The sequence below is a fragment of the Morus notabilis genome, unplaced genomic scaffold (genome assembly GCF_000414095.1).
Source record: "Morus notabilis unplaced genomic scaffold, ASM41409v2 Scaffold296, whole genome shotgun sequence".
Taxonomy (NCBI): Eukaryota; Viridiplantae; Streptophyta; class Magnoliopsida; order Rosales; family Moraceae; genus Morus; species Morus notabilis.
Window position 1 is genome coordinate 103,963 of NW_010366896.1, and position 12,410 is coordinate 116,372.

At 35.0% G+C, this 12,410-nt stretch overlaps 1 protein-coding gene across 1 annotated transcript; it reads right to left on the reverse strand.

The window, feature by feature from the left end:
- Positions 1-157: 157 nt before the first annotated feature.
- On the reverse strand, positions 158-6,490 carry LOC21387249 (eukaryotic translation initiation factor). Its single transcript, XM_024174318.1, has 5 exons — positions 6,224-6,490; positions 5,491-5,659; positions 5,244-5,369; positions 699-764; positions 158-620 (listed from the first exon to the last, which is right to left on the reverse strand). The coding sequence occupies exons 1-5, from the start codon at positions 6,427-6,429 to the stop codon at positions 573-575; spliced, it is 615 nt and encodes a 204-aa protein (XP_024030086.1). The 5' UTR covers positions 6,430-6,490; the 3' UTR covers positions 158-572.
- Positions 6,491-12,410: the final 5,920 nt, after the last annotated feature.

Here is a 12,410-nt window from a genome sequence, read left to right on the forward strand (position 1 = left end):
TACAAAAGGGTTTAAATATGATAAATTTAAAATTTAAGCGACAAAATGAGAACTTTTAAAGTTTAAGAGACAAAATAAAAATGACTATTGACTTCAATAGTCAGGATACCAATGAGAATAATCCAATAAACAAAGGGTAAATCTAACGATTGGTTGCAATTGTCTACAAGGTAGAGTAATAAGAAAGGGTTGGCGGGAACAGAGAGATCTAGAAACTAATAATGGTAAATCGGCTCTTTTGCATCCCTAATAGGAGACTAGAACAGGAAAAACCTAGCAATGAGCCGATTTCAACTCTTCATTTCAGGTTTGAGTAAAGGAGAGGCGACGAACAAATCAAACTTCAGTTTAGTAGTTTTCTTTTTCAAAAAAAAAAAAAAAAATGTGAATATCAAAATATAAAGACCAATAATCGCCATATTACATTAACAAACAAAACATATAAAATATTTGATCTACTTGGTTTTCCTCAGTAAACAGAACATCAAAATCTGCAACGAGTTGCCAATATTTGTAACAATTTAAGTAACTAACATGTAGAGATCCATGCAACAAAATCGTCGAGTGACAGTTCATGCATTGTATCGAGCTTTCGCCGACCTATCTCTTCTAGAATCATCCTGCAAAAACGAAAGCAGTGAGATATACAGAGAAGAAAATGTGCAATTGTCAGAAATTAACAGTGGATTGAACTTTACATGGAAGCTGTAAGTGATCCTGTCACTTAAGTCAATTATCTGCTTCCACTTCCTTCCAATGCTAATCTGTACAACCACAATAGTTTATAATATTTAGTCAAGTGGAACTAAAATATGATCAAGAGATAAACCTGATATAATAGTAGCACACAGGGTCACTGATTCCAGCAATAAAGTAAACAAGACGAGTTTCAGTCCAAGTGAACATTTCAAATAAGATACTTGTCGAAGTGGACATTCAAAGACCAGATATAAGATGCAATTTTATAACAGCGCCGTCAAAGAAAACAGTTGAAAAACTGTATAGGATTGGGGAATTAAGCGAGTGTTCCAATAAGAAGACTACGTCCTTATATTTATTGGGTTATTTTTTTCGTAGTATCTCATCCATGACTTGTACGAAAATTTTATGTGGAAACTTCTTTATTAGACAGTAGCTATTGTCCAAGGCACCAGATGATAATTTTGTACACTTATTTTTAAAAAAAAACTTCCGGTCCTTACATTTATTATTTTGTTCTTAGTATCTCGTCCATTGTATATATGTAAATATTTTTGTGGGAACTTCTTTATTAGCGAGTAGCTATTGACTATTGTCTAAGTGATGAGGACATCAGAGATGCAAGAAATACTCACGATCCAATTCAAGTCCCAATTGATCCAGTGACGAGGAATCAAGCTAAAAGATTCAAAGAAGAGTTGAATAACCTAGTCCGGAGAGTTCTACAACAAGAAGAGCGAGTGTTCACAACTCATGGTGAACAAAGGCTGGTTTTACTCATCAAAGTTGATCCGAAAGAGAGCCAATCAATCATACACGTCCATTGAGCCATTGCATGGCCAACTTGCATGTCATTCCGGGATACACATGCAAGGGGAAGTCCAAGCGGATGTAGGCGTGTTTTCCAACGAGGGATCAAGTCAAGATTGTGGATCAAAATTTAATTTCGTTATAATCCTATTTTTTAGTTTAAAGTTTCAGTTTAAAATTTGAATTCCATTATAGGCGTGTTTAGAAGGAATGATATTTTGAGTCAAATTCGAATTCCTTCATAGGTTTTGTTTTAGGCGTGTTTATCTCATTAAGGGTAGATTATGACTTTTACAATTAAAAACTCTTCATGAAAGTTTCGGCTATTTAAGGTTGACTTTCAGATAATGCAAAACAGTTTTGATGTTTATTCATATTGTGAGATATTATTCTTGAGTTCTTGAAACTTTTTCCGAACTTATCAAGCATTCCTAGTGGCGTTCAACTTGACTTATCAAACAAAATTTACATACTCGTTTGTAGCGTCTTCACCATACCAAGGTTCTTATTTTGTATAGAGTTTGCATGATCACGTTTCACATTTACATTCGGTTTTGGAGGTGCTTAGAAAGGAGAAGTTATATGCTAATCTCAAAAAGTGTACTTTCTGCACCGATAAGCTTGTTTTCCTAGGTTTTGTTGTGAGTGCTAAAGGAATTGAGGTTGATGAAGAGAAAATCAAAGCCATCCAAGAGTGGCCGACCCCCTCCAATGTAGGTAATGTTAGAAGCTTTCATGGACTTGCTAATTTTTACAGAAGGTTCGTGAAAGATTTTAGCACCATCACTATACCGCTTACCGAAGTTATCAAGAAGAACGTTGCGTTCAAATGGGGTGAAGAACAAGAGAAGGCGTTCCAGCTTATTAAACATAAGCTTACTCATGCTCCTTTACTTGCTTTACCTAACTTTTCTAAAACGTTCGAAATCGAATGTGATGCTTCTGGTGTAGGTATAGGCGGCGTTCTTATGCAGGATGGGAGACCACGTGCGTACTTTAGCGAGAAGCTAAGCGGGGTTGCACTTAACTACCCCACTTATGACAAAGAGTTGTACGCATTGGTTCGAGCTCTAGAGACATGGCAGCACTACTTGTGGCCAAAGGAGTTTGTGATTCGTACGGATCATGAATCCTTGAAGCATTTGAAAAGTCAATAAAAGCTGAACAAGATACATGCTTGATGGATTGAATTCGTTGAGACTTTTCCCTATGTCATTTGGTATAAACAAGGTAAGGAAAATGTGGTTGCGGACGCACTTTCACGCAGGTATGTCTTAATATCTACTCTTGATGCTAAATTCCTTAGTTTTGAACACATTAAGGAACTTTATCATGATGGCCACGACTTTGGGGGAGTTTATAGAGCTTGTGAAAAGGCTGGGGTAAGTTCTATAGGCATGAGGGCTTCTTGTTTAGAGAGAATAAGTTATGTGTACCTAATCGTTCAATGAGAGACTTGTTAGTTCGGGAATCCCATGGTGGGAGATTAATGGGACACTTTGGAGTCGCTAAAACCCTAACTATGTTGCAAGAGCACTTCTATTGGACACACATGAAACAAGATGTTGAGAGAATTTGTAGTAGGTGTGTCACTTGTAGGCAAGCTAAATTGAGGGTTCAGCCGAATGGCCTTTACACGCCTCTACCTATTTCTAGTTCACCTTGGATTGATATTTCAATGGACTTTGTTTTGGGTTTACCTAGGAGTAGGCGTGGGAGTGATTCAATCTTTGTGGTTGTAGATCGTTTTTCTAAGATGACTCATTTTATTCCTTGTCATAAGACTAACGATGCTTCTCTTGTTGCAGATTTATTCTTTAGGGAGATTGTGAGGTTACATGGTATGCCTAGGACAATCGTGTCAGATAGGGATGCTAAGTTCTTAAGTTACTTTTGGAAGACATTATACGGAAAATTGGGAACGAAACTTTTATTTTCTACTACTTGTCATCCTCAAACCGATGGTCAAATAGAAGTAGTTAATATGACTTTATCCACTTTGTTGAGGGTTGTCATTAGTAAAAACATTAAGACGTGGGAGGACTGTTTACCACATGTTGAGTTTGCTTATAATCGTACCATTCATTCTGCTACTAAGTTCTCACCGTTTGAAATTATTTATGGTTTTAATCCTTTAACTCCTTTAGATTTATCACCTTTACCTGTTTCCGAGCATGTGGACTTAGATGGTACAAAAAAGGCAAAATTTGTGAAGCAACTCCATGAGAGGGCACGGCTCAACATAGAGAGAAGAACCGAACAATACATCAAGCAAGCTAACAAGGGACGTCACAAGCTTGATTTTTGAGCCCAGTGATTCGGTGTGGTTACACATGAGGAAAGAAAGATTTCCGACACAACGACGTTCTAAGTTACTACCTAGAGGAGATGGTTCTTTTCAAGTGTTAGAACGGATCAATGACAATGCCTATAGACATGACTTACCTGGTGATTACAATGTTAGTGCTACTTTCAATGTTACTGACTTGAGTCCTTTTGATGTAGGTGATAATTTGAGGACAAATCCTTCTCAAGAGGGGAGGAATGATAAGGACATCAGGGATACAAGTAATACTCACGATCCAATTCAAGTCTCAGTTGGTCCGGTGACGAGAAATCGAGCTAAAAGATTCAAAGAAGAGTTGAATAACCTAGTCTGGAGAGTTCTACAACAAGAAGAGAGAATGTTCACAATTGAGGGTGAACAAAGGCTGGTTTTACTCATCAAAGTTGATCCGGAAAACAGTCAATCAGTCATACACGTCCATTGAGCCATTGCATGGCCAACTTGCATGTCATTCCGGGATACACATGCAAGGGGAAGTCCGAGCAGATGTGGGCGTGTTTTCCAACAAGGGATCAAGTCAAGATTGCAGATCAAGATTTGATTTCATTATAATCCTATTTTTTAGTTTTAAGTTTCAGTTTAAAATTTAAATTTTGTTATAGGCGTGTTTAGCAGGAAGGATATTTTGAGTCAAATTCGGATTCCTTCCTAGGTTTTATTTTAGGCGTGTTTATCTCATTAAGGGTAGATTAAGACTTTTACAATTAAAAACTCTTCATGAAAGTTTCGGCTATTTAAGACTGACTTTCAGATAATGCAAAACAGTTTTGATGTTTATTCATATTGTGAGATATTCTTCTTGAGTTCTTGAAGAAACTTTTTCCGAACCTATCAAGGATTCCTTGTGGCGTTCAAATTGACTTATCAAACGGAATTTACATACTCGTTTGTGGCGTCTTCACCATACCAAGGTTCTTGCTTTGTTAAGCAACGGGTCGCGGTTTCCATCCAACTTGAGAGATCTTGAATCGTTTCCAGATTTGGTATTGGGTTTCGTCAAGTTGTTGGCATGGTTCGTATCACTAAGGCACCAGACATGATAATTTGTTTACTTTTTTTTGTAATTCGTTAAACAAACTTCCAGTCCACTTGGGCCGGTTATCATTTTGTCCGCAAAACCACCTCGCAGGGATTATACTTTTGTCAAAATGTTTCCAGAGAAATATTAATAACATTTTTAAATGGGGAAGACAGAGACGGAAAGACGTTGAGGCCTTGAGGGTTAGGAGATCCATTTCAATCTTTCTGTCAAGGTTGGTAGAGAAATTGTAATATAAATCAAAATAACATATACCCGGGTATCTGAGGCATAAGTTATCACAACAGAACAGCTGAGAAAATTCCAATGCAGAAGAAAGGCAAACGAGCAAGGATTTGAGAGACATACCTGGACAGCCTCATTTGCAGCTGTCTTGGTCCATAGTGAAATTTTGTCCTGCCTTGGGCGCACACTCGCCACCACACCACAAATCTCATCAGTCTCATCAAATTGCTCTCCAATCAAAGCCATCAACTGCTCAACCAACCAAAATCCCATTAATGTGCCGCGAAATTGCAAGGGGAAGGAGGGGGAGGGGAAGCTACACATCTACTGTTTATTTGGAGAAAGACATAGGCAAAAGTAAGATATTTACAGTTTCTAACCACATCGTATCGAGGCTAGATTTTGTGTTGCTGGCAACAGTCCACTTGCCTCCATTAGCACATTCGGGATCTTCCCACTTGGGTTCAACCCCAGCTCTGAACAAATGGAAATCCGCTTGTGCAGGCAACTTGCTGGGCTTGAATATTTGGTCATACAAACTGTAAAAGTAAACAGATTTGACATCAAAATCTCAATACTAAGAATCAAAATCAAACGTTTGAGATAAGTTAAATTAACTCAACCATGGCTCAAAAGGATCAATTATAATGAAAGAACCAAAAACCAAGTTCAAATTCTGTTTGATAACCTATTTCTGGGGGTTTCAACTATATAACTAAAGCTAGATCTTTTTTTGGGTTAGACAACGTATTTGGTTAAAGATTAAACCTAGATCATTGAAAAATACGAAAAATTAACTTCTGTCACTTCGGATCTGAAACCTGATTTCAGCAATCTTGTCGCAACAGAGGCAAAATTTTCAAGTTCCAGATAGGTTCACTGAATTTTTATTAAAAACCGTTCCAAAAAAAAAAAAAAACAAAACAAAACAAAATTTCAACTTCCCCTCAAGAGTTTCCGAGCTACCAACGCGAACGTCAACAAAAAACAAAAACGGATTCAAAAAATCTAACAAAAACGGATTCAAAAAATCTAACAAAAACAAGAGCAAAGCAATCAAATCCCAAACTTAACGAAAGAAGTGAAGAGAATGAACACGGTACCACCAAAATTCCTCGACGGTGTCGAAAGTGTAGACCTGGCGAAGGGAGGTGCCCCAGGCGGCGCCTTGCTTGGGCTTGGACTGGTTGTCGAACCAGAACGTCCACTTCCTCTCTAGCTTGTGGGGCCCAGCATTCGCCGCCGCCATGGCCGGACCTCCCTCTGGTTGTTGCTCTGTAGCCGCAGAAGATGACAACTCGGTCGCCATAGCTAAATCCTTGATCTCAATTTGGTTGGTGATGCGAAAAAGGTTTTAGGTCTACTTTTGATTTGACATAGAACAGAACAGAACAGGATGCCATAGCAATGCTGGGTTTAGTTTTGGGGTTGGGTCGGGAGCGAGAGGCCTTATGGGCTTTTCGTTGTATTTCTTTGGGCTAAACAACAGATGGGGCTTTGGGGAAAGGGAAGTAAATGTTAAAAAGGGGGTAATCTTCGTATACACAGTCGGGATTTTTATTCTTTTATATTTAATTTATAATTTTTTTAGTTAAATTATTACATTAATAAAAAGGTATTTATCAAGAATAAAAATATAAATTTATACATTTTTAAGGGTAAATTCTCTATTCTTTTGTTAAAAAGAGATAATGAAGTAAATAGCATATTCATAATAAATAATTGAAGTAAATAACAATTTTAAAGGGAAAATACACAAAATACCTTTTGTGTTTTGTTAAAATACTACTTTCACCTCTCTTCTTATACAAATAATCCAAAACACCTCCTGTATTTATAAAAGGAGACTCAAAAATACCCTCTAAAGCAGTTAAATTTTTAAAAATGTCATCATTATCCTTTCCAATTTATATTAAATGTTATTTTAAATATGTTTTAACTTAAAATGCTCAAATAAATATTCCAATCAAAAAATATTTTAATTATTTTAAGGTTTTTATTTTTAAGGTTAATTTTATTTAACATTTTGGTTTAATAATATTTTAAACTGTATTTAATAAAGATCGAGAAGGATAAACTTGGTATTTAAAAAAATTTAATTGCTTTAGGGGATATTTTGGTTTTGTTTTTCCAAATAAAGGGAATATTTTGGGTATTTGCATAATAAGAGGGACGAAAGTTGGTATTTTGACAAAACACATGGGATATTTTAGGTATTATCTCAATTCTAAAACTATTTAAAATAAATAGCAGTTTATCGTACAAAATGTTCTTTTTACGACTACTAAAAAGATTTTTTTTCACGTAAACTTTCTTTTTACGACAGGTAAAAGATTTCTTTGCACATAAATAAAGAATTTTAACCACTTAAATTATTTTTACTGAACGTAAATAAAAAATTTATACAATAAATTGCTATTTAATTGAAATAGTTTTTAAATATGATATTTACATAATTTAGTTTCATAAATATGCTATTTTCTACAACTTCTGTTGGAAGGGAGGATAGAGAAGGTGGTAAATAGTAGATTTTAAAACTATTTCAAATAAATAGTAATAACTTAAAATTTTTCATAAAAATATTTTTATTAGTCATAAATAGAAAATTTATATGGTAAAAAAAATTTACTAGCGTAAATAAAAAATTTAAGTGGTAATTTTTTTTGTTATTATTTACTTTAAATTTTTTAAAATTTACTATTTATTTAATTTAGTTGCATAAAAATGTTGCTTATTACAGTTTCTTTAGATGTTGGAACAGAAATTTAGGATCGAGAGAAAGAGCTAAACGTTATTTTTCTAAAAAAAATTATGGTAAACAGTTATGGTCAACAACATATTTACTATAATGATTCATTTTCAAAGAGTATTTATAGTAAATCTATCTTATAATTTTGCTTCGTAAATAAATTATTTATCTTAAATATATTATTTATCATACATTTTTTAAAATATCATAAATATTTTTAAAAATGATTCATCTGCTATGATTTTCATTTCAGATTTGTGATAGACTTTTTGGAGTTTTTTAGATTTGAGACACGCAAATAGAGTAGTTAAAAGGCCAACAAAACGTCACATTTATCTGATTGTAAAAAAAATAAAAATAACAAAAATAATTGTGCGGTAAATATAAAACATATAAAAGTTATAACGTGCCACCTAAAAAAATTTAGCATAAATTAAAATCAATATAATAATTATTACATAAATTTGTAGCATAAAACATGAGTATCATTATAATAATTACTGCCCAATTGTTATTTCAAAAATGTTCTAAAAAATTATATATTTCCATTTCCACCCTTATATTCTTATAAACATACAATGTAATGAAAATTTTACCTTTCATAGACAGTAGGAGCCATGCATTTTTCATTGTCGTTTCACAAAGCTCACAGAAGAGATTGACGGAGATAAAAGAGAAAATCAGAGAATCATACGTTCTCATCTTATTTTATTTTATTTTATTTTTTTTCAGTTTTGAGTTATTCTCTTAGAATTTTCTGTCTTTTCTGTCCATATAAAATGAGAGGAAGTAAAGACATAATTTTGCATAGCGTTCAAGAAAAAGCCCCCATTGAAGGGGCATTCTTGTAGCCCTATACATAAAAGTATAATCAAATACAAATTAAGCGTCATGATTTTTTTTTTTTTTAAATCGTAAAAAGTTGTATCTTTATTCTTTAAGTTGAATTAACTTATGTATATGTATATGTATATATATGTATATGTATATGTATGTATATATATGTATGCATGTACTGGGTGTATAAAAGCTTTCTTAGGATGGAAAACCAATCTGTCTTACACGTAACTTTGAGGAGACTCTACGTTAGTCCAAACTCTCTAGACGTGTATACATGGGACAAATACACACAGAAATCTATGTATTATTTGAATCACTAGTAATTTGCTTTATAAATCATTATATTACAATATAACTACATGCTGTGTTAACTTCTTAAGGTCATGGAATAAATAAACTAATAAAGTTTAATTATACAACCCGCTGATTCAAGTTGATTGTGTTGGCAAAATGGCTTATTAAGCCAGGTTAAAGGCTCATTTTGAGGTCCATATTAGAAAGATGCCCAATTGGATTTTTGGATGAGTCTCGATAGATTTGCATTCTCCGTCGAGAAATTGATGTTCAAAGTATGTCACTTGGAATGGTTAAGGTAGTTAGAAATTGTAAAAATCCCACATTGGCTAGAAATGAAGTCTTGGTGGTGTTTATAAGTGATTGCACTTTGAAACCTAGGTAAGCATGTATACTAGAGAGGCTCTCTCACGTGCAAGTAGGGAGTGAATCATGGTCCCAGTGGGTTAGAGGCCCAATGTGTGCGCTTGCAATTTGTGGACACGAATGCTGGACTGGAAACCCCGCTTCGTACGAGCTTTGTTTTCCAATTTTTTCTTTTTATTTTTTCCAACTGAAATCTGAAACTACTGCATTAGTGGATGATTGACTCTGCATTAGTGCAGGGTGCAAAAACTGCAGCAGTAATCAGCATCATTGCTTGGTTTATGGACATTTAACTTCCGAATGTGGACGTACTTTTGAGCGAGGCCCAATGTGTGCGCCTGCGATCTGTGGACACGAATGCCGGACCGGAAACCCCGCTTCGTACGAGCTTTGTTTTCCAATTTTTTCTTTTTATTTTTTTCAACTGAAATCTGAAACTGCTGCATTAGTGGATGATTGACTCTGCATTAGTGCAGGGTGCGAAACTGCAGCAGTAATCAGCATCATTGCTTGGTTTATGGACATTTAACTTCCGAATGTGGACGTACTTTTGAGCAGGTTCATCAGGGGCTGTAACCTTTGTTTTAATCTCCATTAATCTGAGAATAAATCCGAATTTATACACCATAATGTCATGGTCTAACACCTAAATTTAGAGCTTATATAAAGGCCATACTCCACTTGAACAAGACACAACATTTTCAAGAATCCTCTTCTCCCCTCTATCTCGGTTTCTCTCTTGTTTTCGAGTTCTTTGTGCGTTTTTCTTTTGTTGTGTGTTTTGGGTGAAAGAGGAAAGGTGCAATTCTAGTTCGCTGAGACAGTTTTGATAGTGTGTCGTACTAATGTCATTGTCATTGTATCCTGGGAGACGGACGTCCAACGTTACCTCAAGCACTCGCCGGACAAGAGGAAAGCGTGGTTCACGTCCCTCGACATCCTTGCCAACTCGTTTTTCCAAGTTTGGTAGAAAGGTTGAATTAGTGTTGTAACAATTTCATTATTTTGTTCTTGTAAAAGTTGTTATATATATTGTTCTTCTTTGTATTATCCATATTATTGCTAACAGATTGGACAGATTTAGACTAGACCTATATTGAGAAGGTACTTAAGAGATTTGGCATGCAGAATTGTAAAAGACCTATATTGAGAAGGTACTTAAGAGATTTGGCATGCAAAGTTGCAAACCAAGAGACACCCCTGTTGCTAAGGGAGACAAGTTCAGTCCCGATCAATGCCCCAAGAATGATTTTGAAACTAAGAAAATGCAGAAGATTCCCTATGCTTCAGCAGCGGGAAGTCTAATGTATGCCTAAGTTTGTACGTGTCCAGATATTGAGTACATTGTTGGATGTTAGGCAAATATTTGAGCAATCTGGGAATGGATCATTGGAAAGCAACCAAACGGGTTTTGCGGTATCTTTAGAGAACAAAACATGACATGCTTACATACAAGAGGTCAGATAAGTTAGAGGTCATCGAGTATTCAGATTCTAACTTTGCTAGATGCCAAGACAATCGTATATCCACTTCAGGCTATATTTATCTGCTTGCTTGAGGAGCTATATCCTGGAAGAGTGCCAAGCAAATATTCATAGCTTCTTCCACCATGGCAAGCTGAGTTTATAGCATGTTATGAGGCGTCCAATCATGGAATATGGCTGCGGAATTTTATCACAGGGCTGCGAATTTTAGATGGAATTGAAAGACCACATAAGATATTTTGTGACAATAACTTAGTAGTCTTATATTCCAACAACAATAGGAGCTCGACAAAGTCAAAGTATATAGACATCAAGTTTCTAGTTGTTAAGGAAAGAGTTCATAGTGGTCAGGTGTCTATAGAGCATATTGGCACAAACTCCATGATTGCAGATCTGCTTACTAAAGGGCTACCACCCAAGGTCTTTCATGAGCACACTGCTCATATGGGTGTTGTATCATTTGATGATATGTTGGATTAGTGGGAGTCTGTATTTATATGCTTTTCTATTTTAGACACATCTTATGTTTATGGATATTTTCTGTAGAAATAAAGTATTCAGAATATTTTCTCTCTGATTTAGTTTTAATATGATCTCATAAAGAATAAAGTTAGACCAGTTGGAAATAGGCATGTTTAGATTTGCATATACTTTCCATGCTACACATCCATACTTATTCTATGTGTCACGCCCCAAAACAGGGGTTAGTGACGTGCAGGCTCATTTAGAAGTTAAACACAACTAAGAAAGTAATTAAGCATTTGAAAATATAAAATCAATCTCAAAAGTCAAGCATTAAAGAAATTTCCAAACAAGCCTTACATTTTACTGAAATTAGCTTATAAGAAAGTGAAGGGGACTTTCATAACTTTCTGATAAAACGAGTTTAAAAACTAAGCCTCTGGCATTATTCAGGGTGTCGCTCACAGGATATGCAATATTGTACATACATAAATATGTAAATAACATTACAGACATCAACCACAGTCTCGATATTCAAAGTTTATAGTCTTAGAATTTACAATCCTTACATTTTTCAACAAGGATGAAAGAGTGCAATTCCTTCCTTTGTACTAGACTAGCTAGGCTACCTGAGTGTGTTTCTCACTCAGCACTGCTTCTAGCATCGCCTGAGAGGGGTTTAATATTTATAGAAACAAAATAAAATGAGAGTAGAAGGCTCAGTAGGATGTATTTTAAGAAAATTTTATAAACAAGTATATTAATGATTACGTAAGTAAATAAAGATATCTAGTTCCAACACAACAGTCCGAACCTAACATCACTTTTTTCTGAAAGTAAGTATAAACTTTAAATTCCTTATTACAAGCATCATCAAGTAATTTATACTATGATAAATTACTTACATAACCACAAGCACAAGCCTTAACACCACCGTAGTGGCCCGGTTTGGGTTTCGGGTTCTGCCCCCGATGATACTCTCGACATATCCTATCTAGGCCATTAATAGGCTTACCAGTTCGCAAGATATCTTATCTTATGAATCATTCATCAAAACTTTGAAACAGTTCGTTATGACTCCGATAGCTAAAATCA

Coding starts and splice junctions, on each gene's coding strand:
- LOC21387249 (XM_024174318.1), bottom strand. CDS start 6,429: ATGGCGACCGAGTTGTCATCTTCTGCGGCTACAGAGCAACAACCAGAG. Junction 5,660..6,223: donor ACCGTCGAGGAATTTTGGTG/GTACCGTGTTCA, acceptor TTACTTTTACAG/TTTGTATGACCAAATATTCA. Junction 621..698: donor GGATCACTTACAGCTTCCAT/GTAAAGTTCAAT, acceptor TCGTTTTTGCAG/GATGATTCTAGAAGAGATAG.